This window comes from Nyctereutes procyonoides, unplaced genomic scaffold (genome assembly GCF_905146905.1).
Source record: "Nyctereutes procyonoides isolate TBG_1078 unplaced genomic scaffold, NYPRO_anot_genome, whole genome shotgun sequence".
Classification (NCBI taxonomy): Eukaryota; Metazoa; Chordata; class Mammalia; order Carnivora; family Canidae; genus Nyctereutes; species Nyctereutes procyonoides.
Window position 1 is genome coordinate 1,535,218 of NW_026575141.1, and position 25,251 is coordinate 1,560,468.

At 36.6% G+C, this 25,251-nt stretch overlaps 1 protein-coding gene across 4 annotated transcripts in view; it reads right to left on the reverse strand.

The window, feature by feature from the left end:
• Positions 1-25,251, reverse strand: part of EXOC4 (exocyst complex component 4) — a 746,310-nt gene that overhangs the window by 664,567 nt on the left and 56,492 nt on the right. For all 4 annotated transcript variants that reach the window (XM_055307533.1, XM_055307534.1, XM_055307536.1 and 1 more), the window contains exons 5-6: positions 22,100-22,209; positions 5,771-6,014 (exon numbers count right to left, since the gene is read on the reverse strand). In XM_055307533.1, the coding sequence (XP_055163508.1) occupies positions 5,771-6,014; positions 22,100-22,209 (354 nt within the window). The remainder of the gene's footprint in view (positions 1-5,770; positions 6,015-22,099; positions 22,210-25,251) is intronic.

Sequence of the window (25,251 nt, forward strand, 5' to 3'; positions counted from 1 at the left end):
ATTTACAGTCTAAGAGTAGAAAAGATCTAAGTATGACACAAAACTCAGAAGCTATGAAAGAAAGCTTGATAAATATACCTTCATAACAACAAAAACTATAATCATAATATATGCCAGACATCATAAACAAAGTCTCCCATCCAAGTACTAACCAGGCCCAACCCTGCTTAGCTTCTAAAGATCAGACGAGATAGAGAGCAAAGTATTTAGGATAGTAGGATCATAGATCATAAACAAAGTCAAAAGAGAAAAAATGAGAGGAAATTATTAAATAAATCCCAAGGAATTAATTTTCTTAATAAAGAGTTCCTATAAAGCAATTTTAAAAACCCCAAATATACCAGGAAAGTAGATAGTTCACTGAAAAGGAAATAAACATTATTTGAACCCTGTATTATTGAAAATTTCGAATTTTAAAAAGGACAAGAATAGGATAGTAAACCATACCTATTACCCTGCTTCAGTATAATTTATGGCTAACATTATTTTATCTATATCTCTACCCACTCTCAATCCAGATTATTTTGAAGTTATACCCAGGAATCATAACAAATTATGTTCTTACGGGATCCCTGGGTGGCGCAGCAGTTTAGCGCCTGCCTTTGGCCCAGGGCGCGATCCTGGAGACCCGGGATCGAATCCCACATCGGGCTCCTGGTGCATGGAGCCTGCTTTTCCCACTGCCTGTGTCTCTGCCTCTCTCTCTCTCTCTCTCTCTCTCTCTCTCTCTCTCTCTCTCTGTGACTATCATAAACAAATAAATAAAAATTAAAAAATTAAAAAATAAAAAAAATAAATTATGTTCTTACACAAAAGCTTAACCTTACTCATATTAACGAAAGAAAAAAATGCAAATCAAAACCACCATGGTGATACCATTCTCACTTATTAGATTGGCAAAGATAAAAACGTTTGCTAATACAATCTGTTGGCAAGGGAACATAGAAGCCCTCAAACATTAGTGATGACATGAAAACTTGATACTAGAAAAAGCACAATGGGCAATACTTATCAAAATCTTATCAAGCACAGAGGTCAGCACAAACTGTAAATGGTCTATTGAGAACCTAGAAGCTTTCCTCTTGCAGTTAGCTTGACTAACTGCATGGCAAGAAGCACAACTGGTAGGTGTTATCAGATGAACAGAGATTGTTAACAACTATTATAAAATGTAGCAGCTGCCTCACTTTATAAAAACACTAACACAAGAAACACATCAATGCTCACTTACCCAGGCCCAATCAAGTGTCAGTAATTGATAATATGCTCTCATGGCACACTTTGTTTTTCCTCTATAGTACTTAACACAATTTGTAGTAATATACATATTGAAAAGTTCTTTGATCAATGCCTGTCTTCCCACTAGACTTTAAACTCTATAAGGACTCTATTTGTGTTTCAGCCCAGTGTCTGGTCCATGGTAGATATTCAGTGTATGTGGAATCCATTCTTCCATTCAACAAATATTCACTAGCGGTCAGGTGGGCAGTATGCCACATTCTGGAGATAGGGTGCCGAGCAAGGCAAACTCATTCTCTCTCAGGGCTTCTGTTCTAGGAGCAGTTAGAGGATAACCAAACATACACAGACACAGATCATAGACGGTAATCTAATGGTCATGATCCTGTTGGTCTCCAAACAGGTATATTTTTCCATACTGATACCCCCAACTGGCATTTAATTTTCAATGATTTATTCTGTTTGAAATAACTTCAGTACTTTAATTCTTAAACAATGAATCTACTTTTCACCAGAACTTAGTAACAGTTACAAAATAAAGAAAGAAAAATTTACATTATCCAAACACAACTACATTTAACATCAAAGCATATTTTTCTCCTTTGTTTCCCACAAATCTTTAATATCCCAGTGAACACAGAACTTGTAATGTTCCCTGCTTTTTAGATCAGACATTTAATCTCCCTTCATTCCTAACAAAGATGAAGGAACATGGCAAAATGATCTCTTTCCAAAAGGAAAAGAGGTTTCCATAGCAGCCATGGCTTCATCGCATTCAATCTGGTCTGCCCTCTCCAAGACCTGCAGTTCTACCAAAGCAGAGTCGCTCTCTAGCACCTCCTCTTGCAATGATTTGCTACCTCCACATTTAAACAGGCCCATTTTCAAATAGATGGAAGAGGTGCCTCACACATGCCAATCACTATCTTTTCTCCCATTGCTCTCTCTTCCATATTATTGACATTGCACCTTGAAAGGATTTTCTTTCTTTTGCCTCTTCCTCATGCTTTTCCTATTTGTTGATTATTACAGAACTTCTTCTTCCAGCTTCTTGGACACAAAAATGGTATGAAATGCTCATGAGCTAGATTTTGGGAAAGAATCAGTAATTAGGCAGCAGCAGATGAAGAAATTGGTAATGAGCTGCCCAGACTGCAGACCACATTAGCCATCTGAAATTGAAGACACTGCCTGTCTTTCTGAGGAAATTATGGGTAGCAGGAGGTTCTGGGAGATTAGCAAAGCACATGCTGCTCTAATGTTTATACCGAGTTGGCAACAATATTTGAATATTTTTAATAGTAAGCAGAGGTTTATAGACACTTCATAGATTATGAATGAACAGCAAGACTATCTCTCCTATAAATAGACAACTGATAGTTGGGAGAGAGGTGGGGGGAGATAAAAAAAATAAGTGGGTCACCAAAGTGATTTTTAAAAACTGGCTACAGAAGTATTCTGGCTCTGCAGGAAGTGAAATATGACAATTCACTAGCCTGGTTCCTTCTTTTCTAGCAAAATAGCACACCACATTAATTCTCTTTACATAAAGACAAATGAAACAGTCCTGCAATGCATCACAACCAGAATATATTTAATAAGATGATGCTGAACAATGAAACTTTTAAGGAAAGTTACAGTACTGGTATCTTGCCTCAGAGCAGTATTTATATGCTAATGATTTAGAAGAGGTTATTTCACTGGGGGGTGAAGGAAAGAAGGTGCATTTGGGGGGAAATAAAGAATTTATGGTTCTTTTTGCCTACACTCCAACTTTAAGAAAAACAGATTCTTGTACTTTATCATAAGATCCCATGAATGATAAATAATATAAAGTATTGTGACTTGACTTCTTTCTAAAATAAATGCCAGTAACATATCCCAGTACAGTTTGATGAACAGAAAATACTATATAAGCTTCAAGGGATAATCTGACAATATCCCTTCTAAAATTTTCAGCCTCTAGAAGCAACAATGCCAATCACTCTTGAATGACACTTCCAAGGTCATTAATTTGTGAGTTTTAAAGCATTTTAAAGCTTTCAAGCACAGAGCCACCACAGCCTAGTTCAAAATTATCAGTCATTTGGAATCCCAGCCCAAGACTTTAATCTTTGATCTTCAAGAAGAGTGGTTCACTCTAAGTATTTGCTTTCTCTGGTCTATTTTATCTCATAATAGTCTGGGCCCAATTTTTCAGATTCATACATGTTATAAAATGGGATCATGCCATACACCTGAAACCAAGACAAACAGTTTGTTCACTTGCCAGTATGCAACACATCCTGCCTACAAAAGCTCTAACTACCAAACAACAACAAAAAGGCTTAAAGGGGGATTTGGGGAGAAACCCTTCTGCTAACTCATTCCTCATAGAGAAACATTTATTATTTCCTCGGGCACTATGCTGAATTTCTACTTTTACAGCTGTAATTTCCACTTGTGAATTGTGGAAGGGGCTTAGGGAATGGAAGAGGAAGGGGTCAAAATTCTATGAAAGACACATTGCTTTTAAGGGTACTATAATGAGATTTGCAGAAAAGTTATTGATCCGTGCCCTTTCGTTTTATTTCCAATATACACTACAGTCATGTTATTTCCCTATGAAAGTTTAGTGTATTCATCTAGGGACTTGCAGCAACAGGGCAAATAGCAAGCCAGAATTTTGGAGTATTCATTAGTAAGGAGGCAAAAGGTCTTCACGGAAATCCAGGCACCAGGCAAAGAAAGAAGAAAAGCAAAGTTCAATTTAGAACCATTCCCCAGCCTCTCTAGATGACAATGTGAGTGATCAAAGAACATGGAAGTTCAAGAAGGAAGCAAAAATAAAAAAATAAAAAGTGTGTATTCATATATACTTATGCATGTAATAGTTCTTCCTGGCGCTACTTTACTAAATTCTAATCACATGACCTCATCTAGTGCAAGTAACCCTCTAAGACATGGGTTATCTTCTTCAGATTACAGCGCTGGCATTCAAAATCAGGTCTGCTTGACTCCAAAACATCAAAATACATTCTTTGAAATGGTCTATGGCAGGAGATGGGTGGAAGATGGTTTCTTCACCAACAGCATTTTTTTTTAAGACTTATTTATTTGAGAGAGAGAGAGAGAGGAGTGGGAGAGGGAGAGAACCCTCAAGCAGAATCCCCAATGAGTGTGGTCTGATGTGGGGCTCAATCCTATGACCCATGAGATCATGACCTGAGTCTAATGTGGGGCTCGATCCCATGATCCATGAGATCTTGACCTGAGTCTGATGCGGGGCTCAATCCCATGACCCATGAGATCATGACCTGAGTGGAAACCAAGAGCCACCCACGTGTTCCCATACCAACTGCATTTTTTAAAGAAGTTTTTAAGGGAATTTATTTTTGATGAGTTTTTTTTTTTGACGAGTTTTAAAGTATAATCAAAATCAATGTTATTTAGATATATCAAAATATAGAAAATGTAAATAGAACACATTAATTTTCCCAAAATATTTGAAGTCTGGGGAATTCTAAGCAAGCTATGATTTCTCCTTAAATTTATTATTTGCTCTTTAAAAAAGTATTTCTTTAAGTCCTAAGTACAAACAGTAGAGATTCCTTAACAACAGGTCCATGAGATTATGATCCCTTCTATATACTATCTGGCACCTCCCAGGAACTTACATTCTTGGAGCAACTGAGAAGACCTTCTCCACTTTGCCCTTTGTCCTCACACAAAGTTGTAGTTTCCAGTGGTTTCTCCCTACCTCACACTGTAACAAATTCCTGCTCTGGTATACATGGAGGGGGACAGAAATAGAGAAGAGGGGCAGGGAACAGAACCTGTGTAGAGTATATCTTGGATTTTGTAGAAAAGCCTCCATTTCAAATATCTTGTCCCATGGTCAAGTGATATCACTCTATTATGCCCTGAACTCTGGTTTGGAGACATGATCTCTCAGTGTATGAGTCAAGACAGAGTTAGGACTATAGAACAATTTTAGGCTCCCCTTATGAAACAAGAATTATGAAATCCAAATCCTATTAGCTATCTTAAATAGATAGAGGAACTCCTGAAACGACCTATCTTTTTGGTAAATATCATCACACATTAAAGAAGCAAGCACAGGACAGAGAAAGACTATATAATGCATTCAACTCCAAGGCCAGTCACTTTTTCTGTCACCTTGAACTAATTACTAGTTTCTGAGCCCCAGTTTCCTGGACTGTAAAATGTAGATACTAGATAAGTAGCTCATAAAGTTGTAGTGAGAAATAAATGAGATAATATATGCAAATGACTTGAGTACTGCTTAGTATTTAATATTCAATCGCTACATTTTTCATTTTTTTCATTTGAGTATGAACAATACGCTTTAAAGCTTCTCAACTACATCAAAAACCAGCTGAATGATGCCTATTCAGCCATTTTCATCAATCTGAGTTTGTATCAGCTCTAGCAGCCCAAGTCGAAGAAATAACATCAGCAAAAGTTGTTCACCTAGCCCCCATCCTAAAAAATGTAGAGTTCTCAAAACAACACATCACATGCCAGTTACCTTGGCTGGTTCTCCACAGTGAGGCTCTCTCCCCTCTGATAGCCACTGTCTGCCACCTGGGTGGTAGACCTCTTCACAATCTGCTGCAACTCCTGCTCCAAGCGCTCTTTGATCGCCTTCACTGTCTCTGGAATCTTCTTCAGTTTGGCCAGTCCTTTGATGAGAATGCCCATAAAAAGGGTGCTATTCTCCTCTGGATCCAATTCCAAATCCTCCTTGATGTCCTGCAGGTTTATTTCCCTTGCTGTAAGAAAAAGAAAAAAGTTCCATTACAAGATTCAAAAACAGAACAAGTTGAATAAATGAGATCACAGCTTTGATTACGTCTTAAAGGAGCAAGAGATTTTTCAATTAAATTTTTAACTAAATTATATTCACATAGTAACGAAGAATCACAAAATAAGTTATATTCCGTGAATCATACCCATCAGTTATAATAAGAGGTGGAAGCCATTAAAAACAAGCAAATGTCCACAGAAAGTTTCCCACAGACTGCCACTTCTACAATGAGCCAGTCAGTTCATGACATTTATTAAGCATTTGCTGCTTATAAAATGCCATACTTGAGTGCTACAGAAGAATTCTAAAGAGCCTGACCACAGTCTCAAAACTCTTATTTGGCAGTTAGAAAAGAAAGTAACTTGATAAAAAGAGGTAAGTTAAATAAGGTAAATCAGTTAAAACAAATGACTAGAGATATAGAAAAATGAAGAATGATATGTGCAAGTGAGACAATACTCTGAGGGAAAGAGTAATGAAGAGTTTTCATAAATACAAAAGAACCACCTTCTATTTAGATCTACTATAATACTGTCTACAGAAAACAGGTCTTGCTAATCCATGTTAGTTTTCTGAGAAATAATTCTATGTGTCCAAAGTCTCTGCAGATCTGTTAACTATAGCTTTCATCAAAACCACCTGGTTTGGGAATGAAAGAGGACAGCCTAGCACAGTGGTTCCTACCACCCAGTGAGGAGCTGGGGAAAAGGAGGGATAGGGATCTGAGATCTCTGCTATCTATTGACCACCACATGCCTTCCCCTCAGACTAATGCACACTCACAGAGATATGTACCCCAAAATACTCAAAATAATTCTCTCATTTTAAAAATGATTAAGAAAGAATAAAGCAAAAGTGAGTAAAAGCTGGAAAATGAACCCTACATAGTTAAAGCCTTCCCCATCTTCCTTCTTCTCTATTCTTCAAAATAACTGGCAGGTTTTTAAAATATGTGATATCCTGAAAGAGAATGCATGCCATTCTACTTAGTAGACTCAAGCTCAGTGATACTATGAGTTCACTCCAGGGTTTTCAGCACCACTCCAATCTATTTATTAGGGAAGAATGAAAGTATCTCATGATGGAGTAAATCCTTGTAACCACTGCATAAAGTCTCCCAAACCCCTACTTCACATGATATGCAGGCCATTCTCCTCATACCCTTTTCTTTTTGTTCCCAATTCATAAAATGTACTTAAATCTGAGCCCAAAGAAGTTAAGGACATGCAGGACATAATTACTTCAATGAGCTCGATCTTCACTGAAAAAGTCCCCTACGTACTTATCCATGAGGCAGAAAACCATGTGGAGACACAGAAGCATATCAAGAATGACCAAATTCCTAAGATTTTCTTTGCAACATAGAGGACATTTGATGATGTGGTATTTAATTTAATAAATTTTAATACTAATCAAGTGGGAGTAGAAGCAAGGTGGCTTAAGCCTCTGAAAATGACAATTCTGATGGCAAATAAAAAAAAAGGCTTTGATATTTCCAAATGTGACATTCCAAGAAATAGAATAGACATTTTAGTTACTGGTTTTGTTTTTATACATTAAGAACTAGATACCTCAGACCACAGAATTCCTGCATCCTGCAAAACCAATCCCAGCAGTGAGAAGAGAGAAATACTTAGCAGCCAAGGAGCCTCTAAATTCAGCATGTTAGAGAGGGAAAATGAAGCACAACTATAAGCAGAGCTTCAGGCAGGGAAAAAAGTAATAAAAATTTAGCTGAGAGAAAATCATCTTCACGAAAGAGCACATATGAGTCACCAACAGACACAAGGCAAGGGCCACCTGCATGTTGCAACCACCTGCTACAGGAGCTATTGGTGATGAGATAAATGTAGTTTAAATCAACGAGGCCCTAAGATGGTGTGGCATATAGCTACTTACATGTGTACTAATATGATAGATGAGCTATTAAAAAAATAACAAGCAAAGTATGAGTAATAAAATGCCACAGCCCCAAATGGCACATTTGTTTAGAACCTTATCTTTCTGTTTGTCTCCTGAAATCACCTAGAGCATAAACACTGAACAGATCCAATATTAATTGATTTATATTATCTATTTCACTTACACCAGCCGAAAATTAAAAGGCAATTTAAAAGGATAATATGATCAACCACAAAGACTAGCCCAATAATCACAAAAACCCTATGAGGTCAGATAGAATTATTGGTGCTTTATGGAAAAAGTCTTGTACAAAAAGAATGCAGCTGCTATTCAAGGGTCTCACACCACAACTAGAACAAAACATGCATACTTCCCAATGACGGAACACCAAATCCTTCCCTTGTATCTATAGTGATATAATATGTACTCACTGTGTAGGTTTTAGAATACTTTATAATTAGAAATACTGTACTCTCTTACCCAGTTCTCTCTGACCTTTTTTGCTCTGAAGATGCTTATCAAGCAAGGATTTCTTGAACCTGGTTTTGAAGACCCTCACTGGCAGGACTGTGCTAAATATGGACTTTCTTGTTCTTATTCATTACTACTGCTAATATCCTACTGGCTCCAACTGTTCCTTATTACACGCATAGACAGACAGGGAAGGAAGCAGAGAGAGATGGATGTGTAGATATACATGCCTAAGTAGATATAAATCGTGTCTGTGGTTTCAGGCTAAGTATGGATTCATGAAGGTTTAACAAGACGCTTTGGGACTCATGAAATGATTAACTAGACGGTATCTCCAGTCTTTTCAAGCTCCAAAATTCCATGATTCTACTACCTTAGAACAAACCTATACATCTCTGGTTCCATGGCCTATAGGTAATTATGTGCACCTAGATTACAGATAGCCCATTTAAAAAAATGACAGATGAAGTGAATAATCCATTTAATCAGCTAAGTGTTCTATAAAAGAAAACTAACTTTTGTTTCCCAGTGAGTACAGGAAGCAATGTAGACTAGTCCATAACTGCTTTCTTTTCTTGGTACATCTGGTAAGAAAATATTAGTAACACATGCCATGGTTATATACACACATCATCAAATTTGCACAAGAACCCTGGTGATACATTTTAACTTTGTACTGAATAAGCTTTACTATTTAACTTAACATTTATACGTGTTCATGAAATTTTAAGAGACAATGGTAGTGTTTCCCACAGAAACTCCTGGTAAACATCAGCTTTATACTATGCATGGAAACTAAAGTAGGTAAATATGATGTATATGATTTGGACCTATATATATGACTTCATTTACATGCTGTATTCAAGAACATTATGTCTATATAACAGGAGAACTGTGTCATGTTGAACAGAATCCAATATGGTAAGGAGACTTCAAAAAAATTACCAAGCCTAATTAGCCCAATAAAGTATCAAGAGAATTACATATCCACAGTGCTGCCCCCAAAGATGGGAATCTGTCCTCAGAAGAGTGATGATACTGTCAAGTAGAAAATAAGAAGTTACCACTTAATAATTCTGTGTTTCTGGCCAAAATGGCACTGTAAATTCTCAAGATAACCCAATCTCGAAACACAGTTATACACAATATATGAACTAAGAAGTTATAAAGAAATAGTCTGGTTCAAAATGGAGAGTAACACTTCTGTAGACTAGGGATAGAAAAAGTAAGTGAGGCCAGAGTCTGTGTCCAACAACCTCTGTGTGGAGAAGCAGGCAGGCAAGGTCTGGCCCATGGGTGTTACAGAGAGGTCACCTGCACCACTGGCCAGATGAGCTGATAAAATCCTCTGTCAAGGGCTATGAGCACACAACCAAATCAAGCTCTAGACCAATGAGGTAGGCTTCTGGCCCTATCAAAATCCTTATCTTCAAGTCCCAGTGGAGATAATTGGTCAACTCTATATCTTAAATACCATTCGTTTCACCGATGAAAAATTACTTCTAACATCTTTTATTCTAATTAATGCACCCACTGGTACAGATGGAGACAGCAGCATCTGATGCACTGGTTGCCCCTGGAGTATAGAATCTTGATTAGGGTCTTTCAAATGTTAACTAACTACCCCTGAAGTGTGCATTCCTTGATTAAGGTACTTCAAAAATGTTAACTAAGCACCCTTAAGGTGCAGATTAAATTACTTTAAAGGAAACTACAGACAATATAACACCCCACTCCTGAAAGGAGGCTGCCAAAAGCTACTGCTAAATGCTACTTGGAGCTATCATTTACATGAAGCTAGGGGTTTCTTTTCTTCCTCAGCATAGTAACAGTTTCAACTCAGAGGTAGAGATGAACCCCACATTGCAGTGAGATAGATTTGAAAGCACAATGAATATGCACTGGTCCTTCCATAAGAGAAAGTGGGTCATGGGGAAAATGATGGTATGTTTCAGGGGGAAGATGGAGTGCAAGGTAGACTAATATGATAAAAACAAACAAAACTGACACATGTTCAGTTTCCCTTGGGACAACACTTGACATAAGTTCTCTCTTTTGGAGCCAGAAGGATGCATCTTTGAAGGTCAAGGAGTAGCCACCAGCAGAGAAGTGGTTACTAAAAATTTTAAGAGGGATATAGAATAAGAGAAGACCCATGGAACCCATAAAGAAATCGACAGTTTATATCAATATTCAATAATGTGTTAGGCCTTGTAAGTTCAATTGCTCAAAGAGACAGTACGATCCTGTAAAAAGAGCAAGAGCTGAGCATCATACAACTTTAAATTTGATTATCAACTCTACTACATTCTCATTGTGTAAATCTCTCACAAGTCATTAAATCTTGCTGGACCTCAATTTTTCCATCTGTAAAATGGAAATAATATTATCTACACAACTGTGTATATTAAATGAGGTAATGTGACATCAAAGCCCAAAAACAAACACCCAAGAAAGTAAAAAAAAAAAAAAGTACTTTTAGGACTTCTAGCTTTAGGAACTCCTGGATTGCTGGAGACAATAGTTGCTTAGGTGCCCATTTCTCCTTATTTCCTCCAAAACAACAAAGAACAACCAGAAAAACAAACAAAACTCCTACAAATCATACCCTCAGGATAGCCTGAAAGACAGAAATTGCCCAAAATTAACAACTGTAAGTATAAATTAAAAGAACACCAAATCCCAGCACACAATCTCTCAGGTTCCTGTCCCACCCCTACTCTGACACAAGGCTTTGTTACAAGCAATAGCAGGCTATTGAAGAAACTATGAAAAGACATGGGGGTTGGTGACTGATCCAAAACTATCTCTAAAAAAGACTACATCCACCCTAAAGTTCAAAATACTCAAAAAGTATCCAAAAAAAAGATGAGATCATGGACTATAGAGAAGAGAGTTTAAAATCAGACAACTTGGGATCCCTGGGTGGCGCAGCGGTTTGGCGCCTGCCTTTGGCCCAGGGCGCGATCCTGGAGACCCGGGATCGAATCCCACGTCGGGCTCCCGGTGCATGGAGCCTGCTTCTCCCTCTGCCTGTGTCTCTGCCTCTCTCTCTCTCTCTCTCTCTCTCTCTCTGTGACTATCATAAATAAATTAAAAATATATATATAAAAAAAAAAATCAGACAACTTGCAGTATTTGAGACCTCCAGCTTCTATGGGAGAAATAAGACAAAAGAAAGAGAGAAAGACCCTTTAGCTACTGGATGGTGAAGGGAGAAAGAAGCATTAAGGGAAAATTCAGGATCCCACAAGAGTCAAAACTCTGAGAACAACCTTCTCTTACCATCAAATCAATTAATACACTCAAGGATTAGGATTTTGCTATGCTGACAGAAGAGGGAGCCAATGAGTTAGGAATTCTATAAAATACCCCAAATCCATAAAAGAAAAAAAATGAACAAATTTGCATAAAAGTATACAGAAACATCCAACACACATTAACACAATAAAACTCCCTGCAACCACCAAGAAGCACAAGAAAATTAGATGACAACACTCCAGATGGTAGGAATATATTCAAACAAGAATTTGGGGACACAAAAAGCCACATTAAGTCAGAAATCCTAAAGCTAAGAACAGACACAGACCAATAAAAGAAAGGTATAATAAGAAAATGGACTAAACTCAGGAGAGATATGGAAGAAAAAGGCTATTATTTCAGATAGGAAGAATAAATTATAAAGTGTCCAAGAGAAAACAGACTCAAATGAGTATCTCATTAAGGGTACTAAGGAAATTCAAGGAACCAACAGAGAATAAAAGGGATATAAAGAAAGAAATACAAAGACCAAAGAGAAAGTAGTAGAAATGGAAGACAGGCAAAGAAAAAAGTAACATTAGAAGAAAAACAAATAACAGAACAGACTACTTAAAATTATAAAGCAAAAAAAAAAAATATTGAATCTACAATATGAAAGAGCCCATTGGGCATCTGGGAAAATTAACCACATAAAAAAAAAAATTCCAGGGTATATATGCCACTAAAACTGTTAAGTTCCTAAGTTAAAAAGTCCTCAAGGTCTACAGGATCACAACTTACAAGGGCAAACAATGCAAACTGGTGCAGCTACTCTGGAGAACAGTATGGAGGTTCCTCAAAAACTTAAAAATAGAAGTAACCCATGACCCAGCAATTGCACTACTAGGTATTTATCCAAATAATATAGAAATAGTGATTTGAAGAGGCACACACATCCAATGTTTATAGCAAAAATGCCCACAACTGCCAAACCATGGGAAAAGCCCAGATGTTCATCAGCAGATGAATGGATTAAAAAACACAGGATATATATATATATAGATATATAGAGATATATAGAGATATAAATAGATGATATAAAATGGAATATTATTCAGCCATCAAAAAGAATGAATCTTGCCATTTGCAATGACATGAATAGAACTAGAGGGCATTATGCTAAGTGAAACAAGTCAGTCAGAAAAAGACAAATTCTCTATGATTTCACTCATATGTGGAATTTATGAAACCAAACAGATGAACATAGAAGAAACGAAGGAAAAATAAGATGAAATCAGAGAGAGAGAGACAAACCATAAGAGACTCTTAACTATAGGAAACAAACTGTAGGGATCCCTGAGTGGCGCAGAGGTTTGGCGCCTGCCTTTGGCCCAGGGCGCAATCCTGGAGACCCGGGATCGAATCCCACATCAGGCTCTTGGTGCATGGAGCCTGCTTCTCCCTCTGCCTGTGTCTCTGCCTCTCTCTCTCTGTGTGTGACTATCATAAATAAATTTTAAAAATTTAAAAAAAAAATAAAAAAAAAGGAAACAAACTGTAGGCTGTGAGAGGGGAAATGGGTGGTGAGTGGGCTAAAGGGGTGATGTGCATTAAAGAAGGCATTTGATGTAATGAGCACTGGGTGTTATATGAAATGAGACAATATTTTTTAAATGATAATGTAAACATTAAATATCAATGACTATGGGGCACATTTAAAGTGATGAGAAAAAAAATCCTGAAATTGAACACTTTTATCCATAAAAATGAAAGAATTAAAATACATAACCTCAAATGTCTAGATCAGAAGAAAAAATAAACAAGAATGAACAAAAAAGAAAATAAAGATAAAAGCAGAAAATGAGGTAGAGAACAGAAAAATAGCCCTAATCAATAATTAAAATACTGGTTATTTCTTAAAAATTAAAAACAGAAACAAAAAACAAAACAAAACAAAAAAAAAAAAAACCTAAGATAATAGCTAAACCACCAGCTACTGTGATCAAGAAAAGAGTTAGTGCAAATAAAAAGAAAAAAAAGGGGAAATTGTAAAATCATTAGAAAATACTTCATAGATTTTTGTATAAATAAAATTGAAAAACTAAACAAAATCAATAGTTTCCTAGGAAAACACAGATTATTAAAACTGATCCCAATAGAGACCCTAGAATGCTTAAAGAGAACAATTTATGGAAAAAAATAGAAAATATTAATAAAGAGCAAAAATATTTTAAAATATCAGATCCAAATGTTTTCACAGGGAAATTCCCTAACCTTCAAACATCAGAGAACCCCAATGTTCCGTCAATTGTTCTAGAGCACTGAGAATGAAGACAAACTTCCCAACTCCTTTTATGAAGCAAATTATTATACTGAAGCCTTAATCTGATGTGACTTAGACTGTAGGCTAGTATCATTTATAAACATTGATGCAAAAATTCTAAGTAAAATATTAGCAAACAGAATTCACCACCACATTGAGAAAGTAACACACCATCATCAAGAGACATTTATTCTAGGGAGTGAAAAATCAGTTCAATATTGGGAAGTCCATTAACATAGCACAGTAAGAGAATTAAAGATAAAATAGGAAAAAAGTGGATAAATGACAATTCACAAAAAAAAATAAAATGGGCTTTAAAAATAAGGAAAATTGTTCAAACTGACTAATAAGAGAAATGCAAATTAAACAATATTGTGATACCATGTGATATGCTCTCAAATGGGCATAAATGAAAAAGTATACCACCACATTATTTGGGAAGGCTGTGGGGAAAACAAGCAGTCTCACATACTCATGGTACAATGCAAACTGTTACAGCTCTTCTAGATAATTTGGCAATACCAAAAAAAAAAAAAAAAAAACATATGGCCTTCTCTTTTGATTGTGCTATCCCTCTTCTAACTGCTTACCCTAAGGATACACCTTCAAAAACAATGAAAATACATATGCACAATGTTATTCATCACATCACTACTTATGAAGACAAAATACTGTAAACCCATATACCCACACATGAGAGTGATTGAACTATGATAAATCAACATAATGGAGAACTATTCAAGCATTAAAAATAATAATAAAACAATCTATATAAACTGAAGTGGAGTGATTTCCAGGACAAGTGAAAACAGGAAAATATAAGAGAGTATCTAACGTAAAATTCCCCTTCATGGAAAAGAGGTATAAAATAGACACACAGATACTTATTTTTTTAAAGAAATGCAGGAAGAATAAACCAGAAACTAATGAAATTGATTAACTATATGGGGTGGGTGGAAAAGCAGAAAAATGATTAGCATCCACTTAACTCTCTTACACAGTAATAGAGAAAAGAAATGGCCTAATAAAAACCTGGCAAACAACAATTTACAAGAGACCCAAATGGCTCATATACATGGAAAAATTCTCTACACCACTAGAAACCTCAGAGATGCAAACTAAAATAACAAACTAAAAAAATACAAACATGAAGCCTGTCGGATTTGTGAAAATCCATTTGCAAAAATTAAAAGTCTAACAATGCCAAATTTAAGGGCAATAAATGGAGAAACAAAAGCTCATGCACAGTTGAGAGAAATCTACATTGGTACAATCACTTTTAAAAAGCTACCTGGCATGGGCATCTGGGTGGCTCAGTCAGTTCATCATCTGACTCTTGATTTTGGCTGAAGTTAGGGTTATGAGTCCCCAATTGATGGATTCCACTTAAGATTCTCTACCCCTCCCCCAACTCTCTCGCTAAAAAAACAAATAAATAAAAAATAAACAAAGATAGCTAGCTAGCTAGTTTGGCAAGTGAAGTTCAAAATGCCCATTCCTATACATACAGAACATACATGGTACCCCAAGAGTAAGGCTTCCTCACTTTGGGGCATCATGGCACATATGGAAAATAATAGTACTTACCCAGCACAACTAGGATAAATGGAGGTGGCTGCATGTTGCTAAGGAGAACTTGCCTAGAGATTTCAACTGGCCCAAGATCCAAATGGCTATACCAAAGGCTGAAGGGTTCAGTATCTCAGATTTATCTACAACCCATTCCCAAGAGATCAGTGGCAGGGAAACTGTCCTACAGAAATATGTACAAAAATACTCACTGCTATAAGGTTCCTAATAATGAAAAATTGCAAACTTGTAACTTGTCTACCTATAGAATGGATAAATTGCGATTGCATAATAAAATACTGTAAGTAGTTAAAACAAATAAACTAGAGCTACATTGTAACATAAGAAAATGCAAAGATTACAATGTTGAGTTTAAGGGTGGCTCAGCAATTGAGCGTCTGCCTTCGGCTCAGGGCATGATCTCTGTCCTGGGGATTGAGTCCCACATTCGGCTCCCTGCAAGGAAACTGCTTCTCCCTCTGTGTCTCTGCCTCTCTCTCTGTGTCTCTCATGACTAAATAAATAAATCTTTAAAAATAAATAAATAAAAATAAAACCTAAGCAGTAGAATGATACATATGATATAATTAACTACTTAAATTATATCATTAAAATCAAGTAAATATTGGGCAGCCCCAGTGGCTCAGCGGTTTAGCACCGCCTTCCGCCCAGGGTGGGGTTCTGGAGACCCAGGATCAGGTCCCACGTCGGGTTCCCTCTGTGGAGCCTGCTTCTCCCTCTGCCTGTGTCTCTGCCTCTCTCTCTCTCTCTCTCTATGTCTCTCATGTATGAATAAATAAAATCTTTGAAAAAAAAATAAAAGATTTAAAACCAAGTAAATATGTAAACTAGGCTATACTATTTATTTAAACTCTAAAATAATATACTTTATATATATAAACATACACATTATAACATTTACATACAAATACATATATGAATATATAAAGTATGTAATGTTTCTATATTTACAAATATACAACATATATATACACACACACACAGTAAAAGTATGAAAACATACTGGGGAAAGATAGGAACATTTTCAAAATAGTAGTGACCTTTAGGGTAAAAGAGAAAGGAAAGGAATTGAGGAAAAAATTAATACATTCATTGGGGGCTTCAATTATACCTGCAAATTTTTTTTTTAAGAATCTGAACCAAAGGGCAGCCCAGGTGGCTCAGTGGTTTAGCACCGCCTTCAGTCCAGGGCCTGATCCTGGGGACCTGGGATTGAGTCCCATGTCAGGCTCCCTGCATGGAGCCTGCTTCTCCCTCTGCCTGTGTCTCTGCCTCTCTCTCTCTGTCTCTCATGAATATATAAAATCTTTAAAAAAAAAGAGAGAGAGAGAGTCAAATATGGAAAAATATTAAGATTAATTGGTAGTTAATACATGATGATGGCTACATTCACATCCAATGTGTGAATATAATATTCATAGTTAATAAATACATGTATTTTAATTAACAAACTCTGGCCTTGCTTTATTTTTACATTTACAGGTATCTGAACTATTAATTCTATTTTGCCTCCTTTGTATATAGACCTCAGCTCTACTTATGATTAATCATAGAAATCAACCAAGATATTTAATAGCAAATGAAGGATACTTTAGGAACAACTGATTTAAAATTCCAAGGGAGGTCCCAACCTCAGGACAGAAGTAACTCACAAGGCATCATATTGTTTTAGAGAACTTTCACTATTCTAGACATTTGAGTTACGAGAAGAAAAAATTCATCTCCTTTTACGTTAGGATTCATAGCTCTCACTCCATGTAGAGAGAATTTATATATCAAATCCTAAATTTTTTAGAAAAATACCAAGTCCCAGAACAAGATTTTATGAAATAAAATGTACATTAAAAAAGCAGCAAAAGAAAAAAATCATTTAATTTGTGCTCTCTTTAGGTTTTATTGCTTAACCTACGCTAGTACCAAAAAGAAAGGAAGTAAGAAGTCCAGTTTCATTATAGTTATAGTCACAGCAATCCCAGCAGGAGCATGCATAAAATGAATAAAGAAGCCACAAATGAAATGCCTGTGTACCCCGGGAGTAATTGCTCAGTCAAAATGTTCCAACGGCAGTTTGCCAAATAAAAGGACACACTGGGAATCCAAAAGCTTAAACCAACATTTTACTACAATTATTGGCTTTTGTCCACACTTCTCCCATCCTTTTACCTAAGTTATAGTTGAATTACTACATCTAAATCAGACATTAGTTTCCTGTACATTACAAAATACTGTGACTGATGAGAAATAGGAGAAAGGCTTGCAAAATACATCTCTTACTTATTTAGAGTGAGAACAGCATGAGGCCAGCTTCCAACAATTACCATCTGGTGAACCTGGACCAATCACTCAACCTCTGTGGATGGAATATATATATAAAGTGAGTTTTAAAAATAATACCTGATTAACTAGAGTGTATAAGCAAGCTTTCATATATTTACTACACCAGCTGCTTATGCATATTTGTGCCTATTTTTAATATATTACATTTGCATATTTTTTGCTTATAGGGGTTCTTTATATATTCTGGATGCTTAACCTCTGTTGGATAAATGCCAATCTTTCCATGTATATGGACTGACTCTTCTGTAAATTGTCCATCATTTGTACAGTTCTTTAAAATGACATTTCTTCTCTTCACTAATGTTCAGGAAAGCTAAATGGAAGCTAATCATTTTTCTCTTAATGGGTTTCTTGCTTCTGCCAATCTGTGCCTTGATTTTACATTTTGTAATTAATATTTTTTAATTGGATGATGCATACACATCCACAGTTTTCTACTTTTATAACTTAAGTATTTAACAGACTGAAATATGACAGCTATAAAAATAATCATCATAATGACAACAGTACCTGCCATAACTACCTCATAGAACCACTGCCATCAGTTGAATGATGGAATATATTTTGCAAACTATAACATGTAACTATATACTATAGTAGAAACTATAATAGAAAATCTCACAGAAAAGTCACTCACAACTCTACCTGTAAAGATGTTTGAAAATGACTCCTTTGCAAACAATCAAAATTCTTGTTTAATAATAATCTGAAAGTCCTCAGGAATCACCTCCAACCTTAATTTATGGCACCCCAATGACAGATCTGTTCTATCCAGGGATTCCCTATTGGAACCTCCTCTATAAAAATGTCAGTTCTAATGGATTACATCCTCCATCCTACTATTTCACAAGATGAGAGGGGAGTTTTAAAAGTCTATGTTAAATTCCCTTCTGAAAATGACTATTACATATAAGGCTGACTTGCAAGGCACATCACAAATACACTCTTAGGACTTACTGTTCATTAAGAATAAGAAAATATCTGCCCTTTATAGTGTATTTATTTCATCAGCCTCACACTTGTATGTGTACTTAGTAACATTTTATGCAGTTCTCTACATAATTTACATCTTCCTCATTTATACAAGCCCCTTTAATCACGTGACCCAGATTAACATAGTCCTTACAACTGGAACTGCAAGGATTTAAAAAGATTTCACATATAATTTCAAGAAGGTCAAAATTTTACATATTGGCTCCTCAAGATAAAGCAAGTCAGAAAATAACCAGTGCAGAATGGGATATCCCAAAAGATATCCATGTTCTAATCCCCAGAATCTGTGAATAGGTCCCATGGCAATGGAGACTTCACAGATGTGATTAAGGTTAAAGACCTTGAGCTGGGCAAAGTGTCCTGAATTATCCAGGTGGAATCAATCTAATCACAGCAGTCCTTAAAAGAGGGAGGAGGCAGCAGAAGGGTGGGTCAGAGATGTGACACATTGTCCCCAGTTTTGAAGACAGAGGAAAAGGGCAACAAGTCTTGTGGCAGCTTCTAGGAGCTGGGAAAGGCAGGGAAATGGACTCTTCCGTAGAGCCTCCAGAAGGAACACAGCCATGCCAACACCTTGATTTAAGCCCAGTGAAACCCACACTGGACTTCTAACCTACGAATCTCTAAGACGATAAATTTATGTTGTCGTAATTTGTCGTGGCAACCAGAAAAATCTAATACTCAGAGCATATCTAGCTTTTTTTGCAGGAAAACAAACTGGTTAGAAGAGCATATTCTGGGAGGACCCAGCTCCTTACTGGAAATCACAGCCCTACTGGCTTGCCAACTGTGTCAATTTAAACCAATTATTAACACCCTAGGCCCCGGTTTTCTCATCTGTTAGAATGGAGCTGTTAGAATAGTATCTACCTACAAAGATTGTTAAAGGACTGACCTCATTCATGCAAGGCACTTAAAATGTTGTTTTACATAGAGTAGGGCACTACACTCATCTTTAAGTACTCCTAGTACACATTTCAATTGGTAGTATCTCAACCACCTGCTCTTTTGTTCACCCACAGAAAAATCAGAAGATCAACAGTCTTAAACAGTTGAAGAAAGGAGCCTTTCTAAAGAGAAAGGTTTGTGGCATATGTACAAGCAGTCCCCATAATGGTCCCAGCTCTGCTGACCCACAATGCAGCTCTTCAGGAGTCATCCCACTAATGATGGAACAGACTGCTAGAGAGCAAGTCTCACCGTGAACTCCACTAAGTGAGAAACGCTAACTACAGGGCCTGACAGAAAACTGCCCATCAAAGAGTAGGCTGTCTTATTAAAAATAATAGATGTAGCAAAATTAGTTTCTACTGAAATTTGCCATAATTAGCATTTTGTCAACTTACTTGGTACTTCAGTGCTTTTCATTTGCAGAATGCCTCCCCTATCATTTCTTCATAACCAGTTCAAATTTTTATTTCACTTGGCCATCGACTTGGCAACATTTATTTAAATTGATATAACCAGACTAAGCAATGATGGTTCAGACTATAAAAATACGAAGATATAAAAACTGATAATTTTTCCTCAAGGAAGAGGTAAATTACAAATCAAAAGTGTAAATATATATGGGTTTCACAATTCCATTTTCTACAAAGCTTGAAGCAGTGCCAAAACTCAAAGAATAGCAACACTATGTCAGCAAGAGGGAGAAAACAAAACTTTTCAGCTCCAGGGAGAAGCTTGAGTACAAACCTTGTAAAGTGTCATAATAAATAAATGTAAGTATTCTGAGGGGTTTAAAAAAAAATCAGTAAGTAGACTAACAGTAAAATTATAGAACAACTTCTACACTTTTCCTACAGTAAAAGCAATAAATTTCAAGATTCCCAGCCTAAATAACCCTAAAACTTAATAAAATGATATTTTAAAAGGTAATTAAATATGCCCCAGCAACAACAATATACAGTTAGGCTCTCAAAAGAAACACTCTCAATTAGTTACACAAAATGTATTGATTGACTCCAAAATGATTTTTCTACCTTTCCACCTTTTCATTATTTCAAGCTCTACAGGACTACAGAACTAGAAAGAACTAGAAGAGCTAATTTATACCTGCAAAGCCAACAATAATCGACATTACTCATTCTTTAGAAGGTATTGAGGACTTTAGCTATGACATGAAAGCACCTGTGGGATATCTCACAAAAAAATCCCATCTCCTTCTCCTCAACCCAGAACTGCAATAGTTGAAGGTTCTTCGCAGAGGCCCAGAGACAATATGGGCCAAGCTCAACTGAACCCTCCAACAGGGCAGGTCTGAGCCATTCCAGAAATCCCCTAAATCAAATCCCCTAAATTCAAAGCATATCCTCCTTCTCCAACTTTAAATACAGGCCAAAATGGCTCTTATTCAACAGAATAGTGTGTAGCCCAAGAAGAAACATGGCTAGTTTGTGGATATAACCTCAAAGTACATTATGCGTGTGTGCATGCACCTAGTGCACCCATATGCATTCACATATTGATGTGGGCAAGGCACTGTAAGATACAAGGTATCAGGATAAAAGACACAGGATACAGAACACACACACAGAAGCTCTCAAGGACCAGAAAGAAATGTAAGGAGCAGTAGCTGGGTGACAGCTGACAGAAATAACAGAGGTATAGGGAAAAAAACAAAACAAAACCAACTCCATGCATAAAAAGCATTCAAATTCCACTACAGGGGATCCCTGGGTGGCTCAGTGGTTTAGCGCCTGCCTTTGGCCCAAGGCGCGATCCTGGAGTCCCGAGATCGAGTCCCACATCGGGCTCCCGGCATGGAGCCTGCTTCTCCCTCCTCGTGTGTCTCTGCCTCTCTCTCTCTCTATGTCTATCATGAATGAATGAATGAATGAATGAATGAATGAATGAATGAATGAATGAATCTTTAAACAAAACAAAACAAATTCCACTACCAAAAAAAGATACAGTGCTAGTCAAATAAAGCATAAGGGCATCTGGATTCAGGAGACAGGCCAGATTCCGAGGCCAGTTTTCAAAGCTGATAATGCAACAGGCCCAACCAATCATCTCCTATCTTATTCTGAGGGTGGCAAAGAGCTCATCAGAGGCTCTAAGGCACTAACCCAGGACTTCCTGGCCCTGATCCCCACCCGCCCCCCACCCCCGGGCCACCAGAGTTCCCCAGGTCTTTGCCTAGGAACTGCAGCATTATGAAAAGGTGAGTGGCTAAAGAATTAAATACTTACCACTTGAGCTTCCAGGAGTAGAATACTGAGAGGTATCAAGGAATTTTCGAGGAGTAGGAAGGTTTGTAACATCAATCAGAGGAACAGGAGAAGCATCTTTTATAAGAGAGCTGAAAGGGAAAGGGAGATGTTTGCTACTTTCTCTCTAAAACCAACTGAAGTCCCACTCCATACTCAATCCTTCTCATTTTCATTTTGTCACAAGCCCTCTGTACACTTTGACTTCTAGTGTCTGTCAAGTTATTTCCAGTAGTGATTGTTACAGAGAGGGGTATAAAGATGTATCCTAAGGGTTTCAAGTATTCAAGTTTTTGTCTTTTTATTGCAATGCTAGGTCTAAAAACGTCAGCATGATCATCTGGATAACTACCTTATCACCAAATTATGCTATGAAATTTCAACACCCTCCTTTGTTCCTATATTAAAATTAAATTTACAGCAAAAAAGATCAAATGTCACCATTTCATGATAACTGAATGAAGGTTTAAGCAGTTAGGCCTTGTCTAAAACACTTCTGTTTTTCAAGCTGGAGTTTTTGATATATTCTGGGAGTTCGCTAAACTTAGTTTTCTTCAAGAGGTTCATAAATTTCATAAAGTTGAGAATCACAACAATAAAAGATGATTTAAGGAACTCAAACAGGTTAATTCAGTACTTGATTACTCATTTCACCTTTCCCAAAAAGGCCTAGTACCTCATCTTAATGATTAACTTTAGCATCTCCAGAATAAACACATTAATTTTAAATGACAAAAAGACTATAAAAAACAATTAAATTTTCACGTTAATTCGCATTTATAGCCATCTGCTAAGTGAAACAAGCAGGCAATTCCAAGGCAAGTAAAAACTATGCTCTACTCTCAAGAAACCGAATCATCTACAGGGTACCTGGCTGGCTCAATGGGAAGAACATGTGACTCCTGATCCTGGGTCATGAGTTCAAGCCTCACTTTAGGTGTAGAGATGGCTAAAAAAATTAATAAACAAACTTGAAAGAAAGAGAGAAAGAAAGAGAATAAAGAAAGAAGTTGAATCATCTAATCACATTGCATCTACAACAGAAAAGCTTCTCTAAGTGCCAAGGGTAGACAGGTCAAAGCAGTAGTTCTCACCTCTTTCCAGTCCCATCAAATCATCGGCAGCAGTGGCAGACTACAGAAGTGATTCTCACAGTGGGTTGTAAAGGGAGAATGGGCAAAGTGGGGGGCGCAGGGACAAGACTCCACCTTAAGGAATGATTTCTCCAAATGGGAAAGACGCTCACCGTTCGAAAATCTGTGCCCACACATCCCACGGTGATCTATCCCCATCTCCCTCCCATCACTCCTTTAGGATCCAAATTGCTAGGTATGTGTGTATTTTTAATCTAATAAACATATGTATGTTCTTTCAGAAAACTGATTAACAGACTTCATGTTAAAGAGCAAAAATCATCATTTAAAGTTTTTTTTTTTTTTAATCAAGTGCTAATAATATCTGAGTTACTGACCCAGGCCTTGAGGTTAACAGATAGTTATCAAGTTTCCCCTTCTCTCTTACTACAAGGAAGAAGGAATCATGATTCAGACAAGTCTTCAGGGCTCAGTGCTGAGGATAAATACTTATTAATTTATTATCAAGGACAACTACTATACGAGCAAAACCAAACTTAGCCCTATTTCCAACTGTTGGAATCACTCGTAGACTCATGGGAAACCTCAAGTATAAGATATAAAAGTAACAAAAGTAACACCTGGAATTAAACTGACATAGTTCTCATAAACCTTCTTCTCCAATATAAGACTGGTTAGTTCCTATTTACCTAAATCTTAAGAAACAGAGCCTTCAAATCCACTGATTCACCACAATAGTTTGTCTACTTATAAAATCAGTTAGATCATAGATTTATCTAGTCATCTTTTGCCTACTGACCACTGCCCTCATCTCCATTTTTCCCTCAACTACCTCACCTCATCCTCTGCCCTGCATTTTAGTCAGAACTGCAAAACTAGGTTCACACACCTCTCTAGCCAGGATACACAAACCCAGAGACAGAGGATAACAACTGATGTTTATAGTGCTGCTACTCAGTATTAAGAAAAAGTTCATTTCAATTCTAAATGATAGGAAAAATATATAATACATTTCATAAATATTTCCATAACAAGAATGGAGAAGTTATTTTTAAAGAATTGGTAAATGAAGGTATCAATTAACAGGAAAGTTCAGGTGTATGGCTGCAATACTGCCTGCCATGCCTATAGATGAAGTAGTACAGTTAGTACATATTTGTGTGCAGTGATATGTGTATTTTTATGAATATAATACACACTTCTATAAACACAGATGTGCACAAGCTTCACTTTAGATTAAAACCTACAATTATTTTCTCAATTTTAACCTTAAAATATGTTTCAATTAAATACAGAGTGATAAATGTCTTGCCATTTTAACTTTGAAAAACATAACTTACTGATTTTATTATCAGAGCCAGAAGGGCCCTTAAACTCCATCAATAAACTTTTAGAAAGTCAATTTACTGCGAAACTATTTTCATACACTCATCTCTCTAAAATTTTCCCCTGGGCTTCAATTTTCTCTTTTGTGAACACTAACCCAAAGGCAAGTAACTCTGGAAATTACTTTTGGTTTTTCTCTTATTCCTTTATGAAAGGACTTAGTCTCAAGAATTCAAGAGGAAGTGGGCACACCCACTCATTTAGTTACTACAGACACGAAGCTCAAGAGGAAGGTAGGCGCTATTACAGAAGACAATATTTAAAGAGTGTGCACCTCCATTTCTATTTCTGAAGAAATAAAGCTGAGCAACTAGGAGTACTTCCAAAGGATTCTGAGTGTCTCTGAGGAAGTATTTTTGAAAGTAAAAAATAAAATCAAAATTAGACTATTCTTCTCAAGTTCATAATTAATTTGAGTGCTCTGAACTGCTTTATTTTGAAAGACACACTGGTACAAGTTATTTTTCTCTTTAAACATATATGATTATGAATTTTTATTTTAAATCCATTTAGAGTCATTCACAGCTAAGTTGTTAAAGACAGCTGACGTACATAAAATGCTTTCCAGCATAAGATAGTGCCCCCAAATTACTAATTGCTTATTGTGATTGAATGTTTGCTATTTACTAACCACAGGGTGGCAGACAGGAAAAC